General features: G+C 37.8%; 1 protein-coding gene across 2 annotated transcripts; it reads left to right on the forward strand.

Moving 5' to 3' along the window:
* The first annotated feature begins 1,467 nt into the window (after window positions 1–1,467).
* pgpep1 (pyroglutamyl-peptidase I) lies at window positions 1,468–15,844 on the forward strand. Of its 2 annotated transcripts, XR_007971245.1 has the most exons (6): window positions 1,468–1,606; window positions 7,471–7,523; window positions 7,768–7,884; window positions 9,119–9,351; window positions 11,533–14,760; window positions 14,797–15,844. XR_007971245.1 is itself a non-coding variant. In XM_052133731.1 (5 exons), the coding sequence occupies exons 1-5, from the start codon at window positions 1,576–1,578 to the stop codon at window positions 11,723–11,725; spliced, it is 627 nt and encodes a 208-aa protein (XP_051989691.1). In that variant the 5' UTR covers window positions 1,468–1,575; the 3' UTR covers window positions 11,726–15,844. The 2 variants fall into 2 exon arrangements, 1 of the variants encoding a protein (XP_051989691.1); XM_052133731.1 differs by having other exon boundaries at window positions 11,533–15,844.
* The last annotated feature ends 3,058 nt before the right edge of the window (window positions 15,845–18,902 follow it).

Here is an 18,902-nt window from a genome sequence, read left to right on the forward strand (position 1 = left end):
ATAGATAGATGTTTTAGCATGCAGATCGTCCTAGGTGTTTCTGGCAGGTAGGTAGGCATTGCTAGCATGTAGCTAGGCACTGCTAAGATGTATTAGCAAGTAGTTTATTAGCATGTTTTAGCGTGTTACTAGGCATGTTTAGCATGTAGCTAGGTGTTGCTAGGCATTGTTAGCATGTTTTAACAGGTTACTAGGTAATGCTTGCATGTTTTAACATGTTGCTACTCAATACTAGCATGTTGTTATTCTGGTCTTAAACAATGCAACAATCTAAAAACCAATTGCAACACTTTAGCAACCAGATAGATAGATAGATAGATAGATGTATTAGCATGCAGATAGACCTAGGTGTTTCTGGCAGGTAGGTAGGTATTGCTAGCATGTAGCTAGGCACTGCTAGTAGGTTATTAGCATGTAGCTAGGTGATGCTAGCGTGTTACTAGGCATTGTTAGTTGTAGCTTGGTGATGGTAGCATATTGCTAGGCATTGTTAGCATGTTTAGCATGAAACTAGGTGTTGCTAGGCATTGTTAGCCTGTTTTAACATGTTACTAGGTAATTCTACCATGTTTTTTTAGCATGTAGCTAAACAATCCTAGCATGTTGTTATTCTGGTCTCTAGCAACTGCAATGCAACAATCTAACAACCAATTGCAACACTTTAGCAACCAGATAGATAGATAGATGGATAGATGCTCCAAAAAGCACATAAAGGCAACATAAAAGTAATCTATACAACTCCAGATGTTACATCCATGTCTTCAGAAGTGATTTGATAGGTGTGTGAGAGAAACACAATACCTTTTATGTCCTTTTTACTATCAATCTCCACTTTCATTTTGAAAAGTAGAAGCGGAGATTAATATTAAGACGTTCATTTGCATTGTGATGACCTACAGAGCTGACATTCTTTGACCCATTCCTTTAAACATGTGTATGTGTCTCCACCTCATTTCCTGTGTTTAGCATGACTCAAAGATAGACACCTTTTTAGGGCCACTAGCAGCAACACAATGGGACGTCATTCTTTAAGTATACATATAGGCCCCAGACCAGCTTACACTAACAGGTTTGAACCAGACCTCAGCTATGGGTGTTGGCACATATGTCAAAACCACCATATGCTCTACATACAACAAACCAGCATGCATAGAAATAAATACAGCCTGCCAAGTACAAGGCCAGGTCATGTCCATTGCATAAAGTAAATAAAAACATTTTTTGCGTTATGATAATTTTTTTCCTATATATATATATATATATATATATATATATATATATATATATATATATATATATATTACAAATCTATCATTTAAGGCAGTGTCCACATATTAAAATACTGACATTTAGGCAGAAATGAGAATGTGATAGAAAGAGGATAAGATCACCAGAGCAGCAAGTGTCGCCAATGAGCACTTGAGCATCTGATCTCAGTACAAACATGAGAGAGGAAGAGCAATACAGGAAGAATCCTGGGACATGTTGTGTTTATCTGTCAGTGGACTCGATCGTGTTTAGATCTCATCTGATGAAAGATTTTCCCATTCCTGATCGAAGCTCATAACAGCAGTGATGGACCACAAGAAGACTGTTGTTGTGACAGGTAAACAGTGTGAAGGATGAACATTATAAGACAAAGAATGTTTGGAGGACTCTCCTGTGAGTCATAGCACTTATGAGACTTTTTAATCTCGTGAAAGCTGTCTGTGTAGCCAAAATAATGTAACAGTTGTCATGGGACACAACCGAGTAATGTTAGAAATGAAAAGCAAACCTATATGGGAGTAAATACAGCTGGTTTATAGGATTGTCTCGCGCCAATAATTACAAAGGAAGTAGCGTGTGTTTTTGAACAGGGAACTGTGGTAATAACACCTATTTTTTGATATTAGTATTTTATTTATTTACTTATTTATACACATTACAATATGTAATACCATGGATTTCTGGACATTACCATTCTACTACAATTATTATATTATTATTATTACTACTACTCTATAATATATTGGCATCTCATTCCATCACTATACCTGGTTTTTCATTTAATCCATATTTTTTTTTCTAGATTTATTCAATGCATATATATATATATATATATATATATATATATAATATCTATCCATCATCCTAGAGATTAAAATGATTAGTTCTCCTCCACTGTTGGTTTTATATATAATACTTAATTGTCCAAAAATCTGGTTACTGATTACACTCGGTTTAAAGAGTGATATATCTTTAGACTCTGGACTACAGCGACTTCTCTTGAGTTTAAAGGGTGTAAAAGAGATAAGTAAAGGAGAAATGTACTGTCAGCTGCTAAATAAACCCTGACAAGGTGATCGGACACAAAACACAGTGGGCTTGTATCGGTCTTAAGGGGTTTAATTTGGAATAACATCCGACTTACTGTACATTATCTCTTTTATTACGTAGCTACTTACCAATAAAATAAATAGCAATGGTTTGAGTGTAAATTAAAGACTAGGGATGCACCGATATGAAACATTTTGACCGATTTAAACTAAAAATGAGTAGTTGGGTACAGATACCGATATTTTTCCAATTAGCTTATTTTGTCATAAGATCACGGTTTTACTTAGAAATGCTTAAAAAAATTGTAAAAAGGTGTAATATAGCTAACAATATATCATTTCTATAGGTAGACCTATATAATGGTTTCACCTACGAAATGGTGCCGATAGTTGCTTTTTGTAACTTTGGGATATTGGCGAAAATCTATGTCGATAGTTGCTGATAGTTTTTTCGTCATTTCAAAATAAGAGACCCCGGTGTGTTTTAGGGATGCACCGATACCACTTTTTCTCTTCCGATATCTGAAATCTCACTATCAGCCAAAACCGATCCTGATCCGATACCAGTTTAGTTTTTTCATATCTTTTATATATATATATACACGTTTACGCGACAGTGATGTATTAAAATTGCATACATTGGGACGGCTGTGGCTCAGGTGGTAGAGCGGGTCGGCCACTAATCGCAGGGTTGGTGGTTCGATTCCCAGCCCACATGACTCCACATGCCAAAGTGTCCTTGGGCAAGACACTGAACCCCAAGTTGCTCCCAATGGCCGGCTAGCGTGTTGCATGGCAGCTGTGCCGTCATTGGTGTGTGAATGTGTGTGTGAATGGGTGATTGAGTCACGGTGTAAAGCGCTTTGAATACCGCTAAGGTTAAAAAGGCGCTATATAAGTGCAGACCATTTACCATACAGATGACAAAGTGGTCAAAATGATCCCCAAATGGATCCGCGAAAACGACTAATAACGCAAGTAGTTGGCGATGTCACTTTGAAAAGAAACACTACGCGCCTTCGCACATTAAACGTTCTTCCACAGTGAATACAAACAATGAAAATGGTGAAAGCATCGAGCAATTTTGTCTGGACGGATGATGAGGTTGCTTTATTACTACAATTACTTTGCTGGAGAAGCCTCAATAAACTAAAAATCTAGCAGCACAAACACAGTCCTGTAGTCCGCCATTGTAGCTTTGAAAGTCTGGCACATTGTTTTGAAGTACTCACGCGAATGCCTATAGACCCGTAATACACGTGCGCACGACGCCATCGTTTTCACAAATTCTCGTTTTTGTTTGTTTACACGGAGACGATAATGGCATCATTTTCAAAAACTTGTACTTTTCCTAAAAAGTTTGGATTTTCAGGCCCCAAAACACCGTTGTCGTGTAAACGAACAGCCAAAAGTTTTCCGTTTTTAGTTGAAAACGTTGTCGTGTAAACGTGTTGTGTTTTTATTCGCACAGTTATTTTTTTGGAGCCCATTAAACAAAAATATTGTTCTAATTTGTAAACAAATAATAATTATGATAATAATAAACTATTATTATTATTATTGACTTTTATTATTTTAAAATACAACATTAATATAATTCAGTCGTGCACATTTAACATTAAAACTCTCGCACTTGGGGGCATGGGTAGCTCAGCAAGTAAAGACGGTGACTATCACATCTGGAGTCATGAGTTCGGGTGTTCTGAGTGACTCCAGCCAGGTCTCCTAAGCAACCAAATTTGCCTGGTTGCTAGGGAGGGTAGAGTCATGTTCATCGTCCGCCACCCGGATTGAGGCGAGTCACAATGCCACCACGAGGACTTTTATTTTGACAGTCAGAACACTCCAGGAAGTCCTGTAACTGTATGTATGTAGGCTAGTTCACAGTAGTTTAAATTTGGTCGTTCTAAATGCATATTATAAGTGAACCGAACTATTGAGCATCTACATCTGAGATGTTGTTCGTGAGTAGCGTTCACATATGAAAATAACCATGAGCTCAGAGGACCGAAAACAACCACGACCGCCTCACCAGCCTACGCGTATTATGTATGTGTCAACAGAGCAGCGCCATTCACTAAAACGCACCGCGCATGCATACTGTGTATTTACTTATTAAACACAGCCTTTTGCAATTCACAAAGCTATCGCATGTCTTCAAGTGCCTTCAAATAAACGCCATGAGTCATGTGGACTACTTTAAGTACTCTAATGGTGCTTTTATGTAATTGTTTGAGCTTGACAGTAACGAACATGAATAGCACACAGTATCGTATTTCGAAAGTTCAATATAGAACGTCAAATAAAAACAATCAGCTGATTAATCGGTTATCTGCCTTTCCCAACACCTTAGTTATCAGTAAAATCCACTGTTGGTCGACCTATAATCATTTCCAATATAAATAACTTTCGATATCTCAGAAGTCAAAGTCTGCAGGTCTAAAAGTGTTTTTAATGGTTTCCTTTATAAGTTCAACTTTCACAACTGTCCATTTATGACATTTTTTCTGCATTAATGTGAGAACGAGAAAGAATACAATGTTTAAATTACATGTTCTTAGGAATGCCAACCTTTCTACATATAGTGGCTATTATTATTTCTGGATTGTGCATTTCAATTCAGAGAGTTTTTAAAATTTTCATGCTTATTACCGATATGCTGATGGTTTTCATTTGGTCTATAATTGGCAGATATATACATATATATCGTTGTCACGACACCAAAATTTAATTATTATTTTTTTTTAAGTAGGACCCTTTGAAATTAGTTTAATTTGTATATGTATGCCCAAATTCTGTTTTCCGTTCCATGTTTTAAAGTTTAATAAATTTATCATCAAAATAGTTTCTAATCAAATTAATTTATTAAACTTTAATCAAATAAAAATAGAACAAAATTACCATTGCATTTTTTTAATCAAAGTATTAATTTAAACTTAATTAAAGGGACAGTTCACCCAAAAATCTAAATTCAGTCATTGTTTACTCATGCATGTGTTGTTGTAACTCTATATGACTTTCTTTCTTTTTCTGAACACAAAGGGAGAAATTGAGAATAAATGTTGTGCTCAGTGATGTCACAATGGCAGTTTATGGTGACCACCTCTTCAAGCTTCAAAAGAACACAAAAGTATCATTCAGAAGTCTAATTAATTATTCATGAGACTCATGATTGTTATGAAAGTATACGATAAGATTTGATGAGAAACAATCTGAAATGTGATGTATAATTTAGTCAAAATGTTCACTGACTGTTGATCTCTTGTGTGCGTTCATGATAGGGCACGAGAGCAACAGTTCACACAGCGCCCTCGCTACATTGGTGCGTTCAAGCGAAAACTTGTTTATCTAAAAACAGGTCCTCCACAGTGATAATGACAACAGAACACAACACAGCTGCACACAAAACAGAGAACAGAACTTACTAAACATGTCTGAAGAGTTTGTAGTCGAAGAATTGATGCATTTCTATGCTCAGCCTTATTTTTTTTAACCGGAGTACTCAATCAAAAAGAGAGATGTAGTAGGCGGGAATGTTTGTCACCTCTTCTCCGTTCTGAACCGGTGAGTATTTGTGACAGACCTGAAGAGAGTGAGACCTTCGGAAAAACATTTGGCTGGTGTAACATTCTCTGCCAAAGTCAAGTAGTTTTAACTGGCTCATGCTTGCTTTAATAATCTGTTATGAGAAAGTTTTTGGACCATTGCCATTTCACAGTGGACGGAATTACCCACGCGATGCCAATCGATATAATGTACAGTTGCTTGTCGTGGCTGGTTAGGACAAAAACTCTGATTACCATAGAAAATATATATTTTATCACGTGTCGTTTGCCATCCGTTTTGGACACGGTGTGACTGTGGAGGCCTGTACCTTCCTCTTATGTTTCTGTTTGATTTCCGAGTCCTCCATTCAAAACAATAAGGCTGGGCATAGAAATGCATCAATTCTTCAACTACAAACTCTTCAGACATGTTTAGTAAGATCTGTTCTCTGTTTTGTGTGTAGCTGTGTTGTTTGTTCTGTTGTCACTATCACTGTGGAGGACCTGTTTTTAGATAAACAAAACAAGTTTTCGCTTGAACGCACCAACGTCGTGAGGGGTCTGCATGAACGCACACAGGAGATCAACAGTCAGTGAACATTTTGACTAAATAATAAATCAGATTTCAGTTTGTTTCTCATCAAATCTTATCGTACACTTTCATAACAATCATGAGCTCATGAATAATTAATTAGACTTCTGAATGATACTTTTGTGTTCTTTTGAAGCTTGAAGAGGTGGTCACCATAAACTGCCATTGTGACATCACTGAGCACAACATTTACTCACAATTTCTCCCTTTGTGTTCAGAACAAGAAAGAAAGTCATATAGACTTATAACAACACAGTGGTGAGTAAACAATGACTGAATTTACATTTTGGGTGAACGATCCCTTTAATGAAGTGCTTCAGTAAAGATCCTTAAAACATAATTTAACCACAACATTGTTTTTATTATTGTCAAATAAAGTGCTGCGCATTGATGAAAACTTCTATTCAGTACAACAGCACTCTTGCTTGTGAGATATTTCTTAAATATAATTATTATTAATATTATTACAGTAAAGACTTTTCTGATCTGTGTTTTTGATGCTAGTTTCACACCTCTGGTTTAGACGTTGGTCCAGCGTGATTATTAAAGTGCAAATAAATATATATATAGTCTGCAGACGCTTTACAGTAAGTGTGCGCTCTCTTCTTTCATCTACTATGTTTATAAAATGTGATGTTTTGATCAGTCTGATCAGATCAGCTTATAAGCGGCTTCACACATTAATTGAAGCGTGCAGCACATGCAGACTTTCTTTAATTAAATCAGTGGTATAATAATCACTGTAGGACACATCGCTATATCAGTTTGATTAATGGTCCATTTTAGTGTAAAAGAAGTAATGGCACGTGCTTATAAGCGTGTGAGCATCAGACCGAATTGATTTGTTGTTCTGTACTACCGTTATTGCAGAAACACTGGTGTCGTTACAGGTCGTCGTAACATTTTAATGGCCAGTCAGACACACAGCGGTGTAATAACAAATATATATACACTACAGCTGCCAGGACGTTTTCTATGAATATGAATTTATTTGTGTTTCCTCGTGTTTCTTCAGGTTTTGAGCCTTTTGGTGACCATACTGTTAATGCCAGCTGGGTGGCAGTACAGGTATGAGATTCGAACCTAACTGTTATCAGAGACCAACTGTGAACTTATTGTTTGCCCTCATCAAATTCATCCAAGAGCAAATAATCTGAGCTACGCTGTCCACGTTAGATGTATAGCTCTGTCCTCTTACTGCATGTGAACAATTGACTCATTCATGTCCATTTGTGCTTATTTTAGAAGAACAATCTCTTGAGCTATAACAGAGCAACCTCTGAGCAATTCCCTTTTCCCCTGGTAAATTTAGGAGCTGGAGAAACTGGGTTTGGGTGACGATATAAACCTTCACGTTGCTGAAGTGCCAGTGGAGTATCAGGCGGTCCAGAATCTTCTGCCGTCTCTATGGAAACAGCACCTCCCACAAGTAGCGTAACAATACATATCTCCGCATGTATTTCTTTATTGTCTATTCTAGACCTAGTTATACATATAATGGCATAAAATATCAGTTGATGTTGATTTAATTTTATGGGTAACACTGTGTCTACACCGGGCGCGTCCATTGACGGCTTGAGGTGGTCTATGGTGAACATATTTAATGACGGGCAGAAAGCACAGACCAATCGTCTGTGAGCTCGAGAAAACTTCAACAAGTGTTAATAACATTTGGAAATGGAATATAACCTTTATTTTCAACTGACATTCGCTGGTATAAACATATATGTAATATATAATTCATATTGTAATGTTTCTGTTCCTAAAGCTGCGTAAACGTGGATAGAAATGAATTATTATTTAAATAAGTAGACCAGAAACAGTACGAGCAGGCTTTCCTAAAGACATGAATTGTAATTCTGAGATATATGTAGGACATCACGAGCACTCGCATTATCATATTAGACTCCAGTTACATCAGTGAGCTTATAAAAGCTGTTTTATTCTACATGGAGAGGGTCCGCACATGGGGGCGGCCATGTTGGAATCACATGACCAGTCAAATACTACTCAATCTCAGTAACCGTCCTGTTATTGGACACATTCACTCATTCATTAAAGTAATCATGACTGATTGTGAATACTCAATTTCTACAATAACATCTAAAACTGAAAACTATTGATTTTAAATGAAGCTGCATTCAAGCCACTAGGTGTCAGTGTAAATCCAAGATGATGCAAGGACAAAAGTTACTAAATGCACCTTTAATGTAGCAGTCAGATGTTATTAAAATATATAACAAAGAAAATGAATAGCAAAAAGATGAAAACGTATGATATTGGGTTAGTAAAATCATTTTATTTGAGATGGGCGGGATGATAAAGTGGCTGGAGTAGCTCTGCAGCGCTTCAGCAATAGAACTGGTCATGCGTTTACTGTCGGGGTGACGTGACGCACCGCAACGGACGCTTCCTGTGTAGACCGCTTTATTAATTATAATGCGATCGATTTGCTTATGACAAGATGCGGATGACATTGGCCTTGTTGAAATTGTATTCTATTAAATGTTATAACACGAATGTATGAATACATTAAATAATAATCAATTATAACTTAAACCATTTAATATAGTTTAAAGTATAATGTCGTCTCTTATATAAAATCTTGATCAATTTAATCAATTCATTTATTTATTTTTTGTATTGTTTTTGTTTTTCTGAAGTTAGTGGTCCATGTTGGAGTTTCTGGAATGGCTACCACGGTAACGCTTGAACAGTGTGGTCATAACCACGGTTACATGCGCCTGGACAACTGCAGGTTTTGTCCTGAGTCCCGGTGCTGTATGGAGGGAGGGCCGGACTGCATTCATTCTGTTATAAACATGGACGCTGTGTGTGAGAGAGTCAACGCCTCTGAACTCGGGGTCACTGTGTCCGTGTCAAAGGATGCTGGAAGGCATGAATGCTTATGTGTTTTATATGCTCTCGCTGGATTTTTAGAGATGTATAGTGGGCCTAAAAGTATTTGGACACTGAGGCTGCACTTAAAAATGTCTGGATATCATTGCATTAGATAGGAAAATATGACAACAAGTGGCATTTATTTTAAAGAAAGTTGCACGAGGACACTTTTTAAGCAAAATATCTGACAAAAACAACTGACTTCATACATCCACTTAAAATCACCAAGACACTAGTTGATTAAAATTCAAAGAATAGCTCAGAAAATTGACGTGTCATTTGCATTGCAGCTGCCACTTGCTTTGATATTTTGTATCCAATTACATTTTTAAAAGTGATGTGAGCATCCAAATACATAAAGGGACAGTTCACCCCAAAATGTAAATTCTGTCATTGTTTACTCACGCATGTGTTGTTATAACCCGATATGACTTTCTTTATTTTTCTGAACACAAAGGGAGAAATTGTGAGTAAATGTTGTGCTCAGTGATGTCACAATGGCAGTTTATGGTGACCACCTCTTCAAGCTTCAAAAGAACACAAAAGCGTCATTCAGAAGTCTAATTAATTATTCATGAGCTCATGATTGTTATGAAAGTGTACGATAAGATTTGATGAGAAACTGAAATCTGATGTATTAGTGTAAATGTTCACTGACCGTCGATCTCCTGTGTGTGTTCATAATAGGGCACGAGAGCAACAGTTCACGCAGCCCCCACGTGACATTGGGGCGTTCAACGTTCAAAAGCGGAAACTCATTTTGTTTATCTAAAAACAGGTCCAACACAGCAATAGTGACAACAGAACACAACACAACAGAGAACAGAATTTACTAAACATGTCTGAAGAGTTTTTAGTTGAATTGTTGAATTGATGCATTTCTATGCCCAGCCTTATTTTTTCGGAAATCAAACTGAAACATACCGGCTCTGCTCGCTTTTTTGGGGTTTTCCACTGTGGATAGTACCTGGTACCTTTTTTAGTACCACCTCGGTCGAGGTTCCAATCAAGCTGAGCCGATACTAAACGTGATGTCAAAACACTGCAGATCACTGATTGGTCAGAGAGAATCGTCACGACCAGTGTCACTAGATTTGCGACACGGGACATCAGCCCGCTAGTTTAGTAAGTTAGCAATAGCGATCGCATTATCATTTGTTCACGCGACTTTCGAATTGTAAAAAGAAATGGCTGTGCGCAAAACCACACCGTGGTCAATAAACGAGGTGCAGACGTTCCTCTCGTAAGTAGCTGTGGAGAGGATCCACTGTGACGATCAGCCTGTAATCCCACCCACGTTGAGGCGGCACTAAACTGGAGTGGAAAAGCAAGATCAGAAAAGTAAAGCAAGCAGAGTCGAGTCGAACTGTAATGTGCAGTGGAAAAGTGCCATTAGAGGAGGCTACAGGCCTCCACAGTCACATCGTGTCCTCACCTGACGGCAAACGACACGTGATAAAAGATATATTTTCTATGGTAATCACAGTTTTTGTCCTAACCAGCAGTGATGAGTAATGGTACATTCTATCAATCGCTTGTTTACTACTTTTGGCATTCCCCGTCCGCTGTGAACAGGCACCAGTCCAAAAACAAAAACTAAACAAGGCTGGGCATAGAAATGCATCAATTCTTCGACTACAAACTCTTCAGACATGTTTAGTAAGTTCTGTTCTCTGTTGTGTTGTGTTCTGTTGTCACTATCGCTCTGGAGGACCTGTTTTTAGATAAACAAAACGAGTTTTCGCTTGAACGCCCCAATGTAGCGAGAGGGCTGTGTGAACTGTTGCTCTCGTGCTCTATCATGAACGCACACAGATCAACGGTCAGTGAACATTTTCATTAAATAATACATCAGATTTCAGTTTCTCATCAAATCTTATCGTATACTTTCATAACAATCATGAGCTCATGAATAATTAATTACACTTCTGAATGATACTTTTGTGTTCTTTTGAAGCTTGAAGAGGTGGTCACCATAAACTGCCATTGTATGACATCACTGAGCACAACATTTACTCACAGTTTCTCCCTTTGTGTTCAGAAAAGAAAGAAAGTCATGTAGAGTTACAACAACACATGCGTGAGTAAACAATGACTGAATTTACATTTTGGGGTGAACTAATCGTTTAAGTGTCAATGTATTCTTTATGTAGAACTCTCATTCTTCTTTCCCCAGATATCTATGTGACTATACCTACTACACATCGCTGTCCCTGGGCGATGGCAGATCTGCATTTGTCCATGTTCCTCCCCTGGGGAATCCTTACAGTGCAGTGGAGCTTGCTCGCGCCCTCAGGGTCATCGTCCTGGAGATGCTGGAACTGATGGAGCACAACAATGGGAGGAAACACTGTCTGCACGACCAATGAGAGCACAGGGGTGGGCCTCAGATGGCTCGCTCACTCGTCGTGTAGCGTCAGTGTGAATTCAGAGCTTCGTACATATTCAAAGACATAAATGTCTTGACTTCTGTGCTACATACTTAAAGGAGCATTTGGCTGTTTTGAGGTGCAACCTGTATGCTAAAACTCAACTCTGCTGCTCGAATAGGAAAGAAATCACTTTTATGGGGTATACTTGAAAAATGTCAAGATAAAAAAGTCTGAATTTGGATACATTGTTCTAATGTAAAAATACTCCTAAAATTGCACTTGTTGGTCTTTCATCATCCTTTTAAAAATAAAAATTCTGTCATTTACTTTAGAGGTCGACGGATAGTGGATTTTGCCGATACAATAACTAAATTGATGGAAAAGGCCAATAACCGATTAATCGGCCAATAGTTTTTAAAATCTATTTAGCAAAGTGAAAGTAAAATCAACACATTTTTTTCAGTGCAGATATGTTTTTGTTTTGCAACCAAAATCGGAATAACCAGAACAAATAAAGATTTGTTGTATAACGCAGGACTTTTAATTATAAACAAGCCTGAAATGAACCAGGGACTCTTATTTTGTAATGTCTGTGCTTACTGCTCACTCAAGGGACACAAAATGTGCACTCTGATAATCATCTATAATGTATTGCTATAGAATCACTATAAAGTAAACATTGTTAAAAATTAATATGCAGTAGATCATCATTCATCAATAGTACATCATCAGCGATCGCTTGTCAGTTGTCATATGTCTTTTCTTTTTTTTTATAACATTTCACATTTATAATATCAAATTAGTCCATAAACAGGGATGGTGACAAGAGTCTTGGCTACATTACAATGCTCTATGTAAATAGTCACCAAATTAAGCTTTTTTGTAGCCTGTCTATTGACCAGATTAAGAGGAACAATTAAGAGAAATTATAATAATAATAACTAGATTGAAAAGTTTGTAGACAAACTTTATGTTGGCTTGAAATGTATTGTCTGAAAGTAACACAAATAAGTTTAAAAGCTTGGAGCTTTACAGAGCAACAGATAGAACGACAAACAGGTGGATAGATAGATGATAGATTAGCATTGCTAACATGTTGCTAGAGATAGCTAGGTGTTACTAGCATGTTGGTACCATGTTTTAACATTTTATTAGGGGTTACTAATATGTTGCTAGTATGTTTTAGCATGTTGCTGGGCATTGCTAACAGGTTTTAGCATGTAGCTATGCATTGATAGCAAGTTTTAACATGTAGCTATGCATTGAGAACATGTTTTAACATGTAGCTATGCATTGAGAGCATGTTTTAACATGTAGCTATGCATTGATGGCATGTTTTAGCATGTAGCTAGGCATTGCTAGCATGTTTTACCATGTTGCTGAACGTTACGTCTATGTTGCAAGTATGTTTTAGCATGTTGCTATGCATTGCTAGCATGTTTTAGCATGTAGCTAGGCATTGTTGGCATGATTCTATCATATTTTAGTATGTAGTTGGGCATTGCTATCAAGTTTTAACATGTTGCTAGGCATTGTAAGCATATTTTAGCATGTAGCTAGGTTGGTACCATGTTTTAACATTTTATTAGGTATTACTAATATGTTGCTAGTATGTTTTAGCATGTTGCTAGGCATTGCTAACAAGTTTTAGCATGTAGCTATACATTGATAGCATGTTTTAACATGTAGCTAGGCATTGCTAACATGTTTTAGCATATAGCTCAGTGTTATTAATATGTTGCAAGTATGTTTTAGCATGTTGCTAGGCATTGCTAGCATGTTTTAGCATGTTGCTAAGCATTGTAAGCATGTTTATCATGTAGCTAGGCATTGCTTGCATATATTAACATGTAGCTAGGTGTTGCTAATATGTTGCTAGCATTTTTTAGCATATAGCTAAGCATTGCTAGCAAGTTTTAACATGTAGCTATGCATTGAGAACATGTTTTAACATGTAGCTATGCATTGAGAGCATGTTTTAACATGTAGCTATGCATTGATGGCATGTTTTAGCATGTAGCTAGGCATTGCTAGCATGTTTTACCATGTTGCTGAACGTTACGTCTATGTTGCAAGTATGTTTTAGCATGTTGCTATGCATTGCTAGCATGTTTTAGCATGTAGCTAGGCATTGTTGGCATGTTTCTATCATATTTTAGTATGTAGTTGGGCATTGCTATCAAGTTTTAACATGTTGCTAGGCATTGTAAGCATATTTTAGCATGTAGCTAGGTTGGTACCATGTTTTAACATTTTATTAGGTATTACTAATATGTTGCTAGTATGTTTTAGCATGTTGCTAGGCATTGCTAACAAGTTTTAGCATGTAGCTATACATTGATAGCATGTTTTAACATGTAGCTAGGCATTGCTAACATGTTTTAGCATATAGCTCAGTGTTATTAATATGTTGCAAGTATGTTTTAGCATGTTGCTAGGCATTGCTAGCATGTTTTAGCATGTTGCTAAGCATTGTAAGCATGTTTATCATGTAGCTAGGCATTGCTTGCATATATTAACATGTAGCTAGGTGTTGCTAATATGTTGCTAGCATGTTTTAGCATATAGCTAAGCATTGCTAGCATGTTTTAACATGTAGCTAGGCATTGCTAGCATTCTACTAAGTGTTTCTAGCATGTAAGAGTCTAAAAGTTTGGTCTCAAAAGTCAGAATAATACGTTTATTTAGTAGAACAGTGTGTTGGCTTTTTCAAGCCAACATAATAAAGAAATATAACTTTCTGCATCTATATTTTTAGATAACTGATAGTTCCAAAAAGCAACTATCGGCACTGATTAATAGGTAAAACTGATAATCGGTCTACCTCTGCTTTACCATATTCAAAATCCTGTTCCAAACTTGTATGACTTTATTTCTTACGGGATATACAAATGTGAATTTTTAAAGAATATCTTTTCCTTGTAATGAAAGTGAGTATGGACTGGAGCTGCACTTCATTCACTGTCATTATGTGGAATAGAGCAGACAGGATATTCTTCAAACATTCAAACAGAAGAAAGTAAGTCTTACAGGTTTGGACAAAAACAAGTATGAGTAAATGGTGACAGAATTTTCATCTTGGGAGAACTATTCCATAAAGAAAATATGAATTCAATCAGTAAATTACTAGTGTTTTCTATATACATTATTCACTCGGTCAGGCATTTCGGTGGTATAAAGTGTTTCAAATGTGGTTCCCTCATCTGCAATTTTCAAATATACCCCAAACTCACACAGTTTGTGCTCTCCAAAGACCCAAAAGGTTTATTTGTAAAGGAGACCTGTAATTAAAGGGATAGTTCACCCAAAAATTAAAATTCTGTCATCATACTCACCCTCAGGCCATCCCAGATGTGCCTGACTTTCTTACTTTTGCAGAACACAAATGAAGAGTTTCAGAAGAATATCTCAGCTCTGTAGGTCTGTACAATGCCAGTGAATGGTGACCCAAACTTGAAGCTCCAAAAAGCACATAAAGGAAGCAGAAAACTCCTTTTTTTAATATAAATCTGGTCATTGCAGTCTCTAAGCTCTTGACCCATGCGCAGAGCACTAGATGATGCTAGGAAGTGTAATCGAGCTTGAAATCATGATAATCAAAAAGACTGTTGATGTCAAGATTTAGAGTAAAGAAATTTGATTTATGCTGCCTTTTATGTGCTTTTTGAAGCTTCAAAGTTTTGGTCACCTACAGAGCTGAGATATTCTTCTAAAAAACTTAATTTGTGTTCTGCAAAAGAAAGTAAGTCATACACATCTGGGATGGCATGAGGGTCAGTAAATGATGAGATAGTGTTCATTTTTGGGTGTACTGTCCCTTTAAGAAACTACAGTGTGTGATTTTATAGAGGAAGTAATGATCTGCCTGCTGGACCATGTTAAAAAGAGATGATAACTATGGTTGCCTGGAAGTGCCAAAGTGCGTATATAGGCATTAGGATCACTACCATTAAAAACGATAAGCTGTATCTAGTCTAGAGGTTGACCAAGGGACGGATTACCGACTGGGCCAATGGGGCCAGTGCCCAGGGAGCCTTGACTGCCCGGGGTGCCCTGGGCTTTAAGTCTGCGCGATCTAACTTGGTGATCCCTGCTGCTTGGGCATGAACAATGAACCCCCCCAACAACTTTTGAGCATGAACAACGCACCCCCACCCGCTCAACAACTTTTGAGCATGAACAACGCACCCCCACCCGCTCAACAACTTTTGGGAGGAGGGGGACCCTTGGAGATAATTGGCCCCAGGGCCTATGCAAGTCATAATCCGTCCCTGGGTAGACCGGATAGTTGATTGGAGCCGATAGTTGATTTTTGGAACTATCGATATCTGCTAATCTATGTCGATAGTTGCCGATAGTTTTTTTGTCATTACAAAATAATTTCAAAATAAGAGTCCCCAGTGTGTTTTGGGCTTGTTTATACTTAAAAGAAAATTTTTGTTGAACAAAAAAAACAGCATCTGGGATTTTATTCATTTTGGACTCTTTACATTTACATTTACGCATTTGGCAGACGCTTTTTATCCAAAGCGACTTACAGAGCACTTATTACAGGGACAATCCCCCTGGAGCAACCTGGAGTTAAGTGCCTTGCTCAAGGGCCCAAAAGTGGCATCTTGGTGGTGCTGGGGCTTGAACCCCTGACCTTCTGGTCAGTAACCCTGAGCCTCAACCACTGAGTCACCACTGCCTCTTTGTCTTTGCCCGCCGTAGTAAAGAAAGAATACATTTTTTTTTTTACATTGTATAAATCGAATTTAAAACCAATCATCCAATTAATCGGTTATCGGCCTTTCCGCACTACCTTAGTTATCAGTATCGGCAAAATCCACTATCGGTCAACCTTAAAGGATCGCATACAAACACCAAGACACTTAAAACCTCATGCCTTTTAGAGTAACCCAAGGTCTACTATTACTATCAGTGCTAACTGTCAAGACATCCAAGGTGCTGTTACTCTCCACCAACTCTTCAGGTTTGCTTTTGCTTATTTTACGAAACGAGAAATTGTGAGATGATTATAAAGTGATGTCTGTTTTTTTTCTCAGATGACATTGTTCCAGATTTCATCCTTATATTGCATTCATACTTCCTGTGAAAAACTGGACATTTGGGCTGTGAATTACAATAACTCTTTTAACTATCAAGGAACAGTTAAATATGATATTACATGGTATTATATATTTTGAGCTTTTTGACAGTTTTTACTGGAATTGGAGTTGTACAGTCATAAACACTATGGATCAAACTGATGATGCTGTGAACCTCGATGTTGCCTAAAACGCAATCTTTTCAGGATCTCATCATTATCACTGATCCGTTTCATTGTATTAAATGTATTGACAGTATCCAGTTGCAGTTATGGTGCGTTCAACTCCATGATGTGCATGTATTCATTGGAAACATTGTCTTTGATTTGTCTTTCCTATCTGTTTTTACAAACTGTTGTCAATAAATAATTCCTGCCTTATTTAATTGTGTTTTTTTTTATGTAAACATACTAATATTTGACAAATAACATGGTCCATGGAACTTTTTGTAAATAAAGATTTTAGGTTGGTAAATGGTCTATATAGCTCTTTTTTTTTTTTTTATCTTAGAGGTTACCAAAGCGCTTTACTCTGTGTCCCATTCACCCATTCACACACACACTCATAGACCAATGATGGCAGAGCTGCCATGCAAGGCACTAGCCTGCCATTGGGAGGAACTTGGGGTTCAGTATCTTGCCCAAGGAGACTTCGGCATGTGGAGTCGTGTGGGCCGGGAATCGAACCACCAACCCTAGCTGACCCGCTCTACCATCTGAGCTACAGCTGTCCCTGTACTCGACTGTCCGACTCAGCCTTTTTGGATTCAGACTCTGCATGTTATGGACTCGGTCTTGAGTCCAACTCTGCCCTTTTGGACTTGGAATCGGCCTGTTATGGACTCAGTCCTTTTGGACTCAGACTCGACTCAGACTCGGCCTGTTATGGACTCAGTCTTGAGTCCTACTCGTCCCTTTTGGACTCGTCCTTGACTCAGACTCTGCCTGTTATGGACTCGGTCTTGAGTCTGACTCGGCCCTTTTGGACTCGTCCTTGACTCAGACTCTGCCTGTTATGGACTTTGACTTGAGTCCGACTCGGCCCTTTTGGAATCGGACTCGGCCTGTTATGGACTCGGTCTTGAGTCCGACTCGGCCCTTTTGGACTTGGAATCGGCCTGTTATGGACTCAGTCTTGAGTTCGACTCGTCCCTTTTGGACTTGGACTCGGCCTGTTATGGACTCAGTCTTGAGTTCGACTCGTCCCTTTTGGAATCGGACTCGGCCTGTTATGGACTCAGTCTTGAGTCCAACTCGTCCTTGACTCAGACTCGGCCTGTTATGGACTCGGTCTTGAGTCCGACTCAGCCCTTTTGGCCTCTTACTCGACTCGGACTCTGCCTGTTATGGACTCGGCCTTGAGTCTGACTCTGCCATTTTGGACTCGGACTCGACTCGGACTCGATTGTTTAAAGACACGGACTTGACTCGACTAAGGTGGACTTGAACCCAACACTAATTTTGCTGCAACTACAATACTCTGAGAACGTGCAAAATGATTGACAGACAGAAAGCATCATTGTTTGTGGCCCGCGGACACATTTTTGTTTGCTGTTTACAGAGTCTAGAAATGTCACAGCGACCGGTGAGATATCTCACAACACTTATTTCATTAATATGTTTCAGGGAGTAGGAATATTTTTTGCACATATTTCCATGAAAAAAATCGCTTACAGCACCTTTAAGTACTTTCTATGTTGAATAAGTTAGTTTCAGTGTGAACAGAAAAAGTACATTCTACTCAATTCAAACATAAAAATGAATGCTCTATCTTATAAATATTATTTACAGTATGATTGGTTGTATCTTTACAATGCACCATCATGATTGATTCATAAAGTAGAAAGTCTTGTCACATTTATTTGCTAATTTGAGTATATTTCTCAGGTAAATAAAATATGTTTTTAAAAAAATGTATCAGTTGTTTGTGACTGTCATCGTGTTTTGAGCTCTGAGTATTGAGGTCTGCTCAGTAAATGCATATTGACGTTGTCTAATAAACTAAATGCATTAAGCTTTCCTGTGGAAGGCTTCAGTATGTTATGTGGTACTGCATGATTAAACAAGTCTTTATAAGTTTATAAA

This window comes from Xyrauchen texanus, chromosome 9, assembly GCF_025860055.1.
Source record: "Xyrauchen texanus isolate HMW12.3.18 chromosome 9, RBS_HiC_50CHRs, whole genome shotgun sequence".
NCBI lineage: Eukaryota > Metazoa > Chordata > Actinopteri > Cypriniformes > Catostomidae > Xyrauchen > Xyrauchen texanus.

Excerpts from the sequence above, each read along its gene's own strand:
- pgpep1 (XM_052133731.1), top strand. The coding sequence starts at position 1,576 with ATGGACCACAAGAAGACTGTTGTTGTGACAG. Across the intron at positions 1,607-7,470 it reads GAAGACTGTTGTTGTGACAG|GTTTTGAGCCTTTTGGTGAC; the intron begins GTAAACAGTGTG and ends GTGTTTCTTCAG. Across the intron at positions 7,524-7,767 it reads CCAGCTGGGTGGCAGTACAG|GAGCTGGAGAAACTGGGTTT; the intron begins GTATGAGATTCG and ends TGGTAAATTTAG.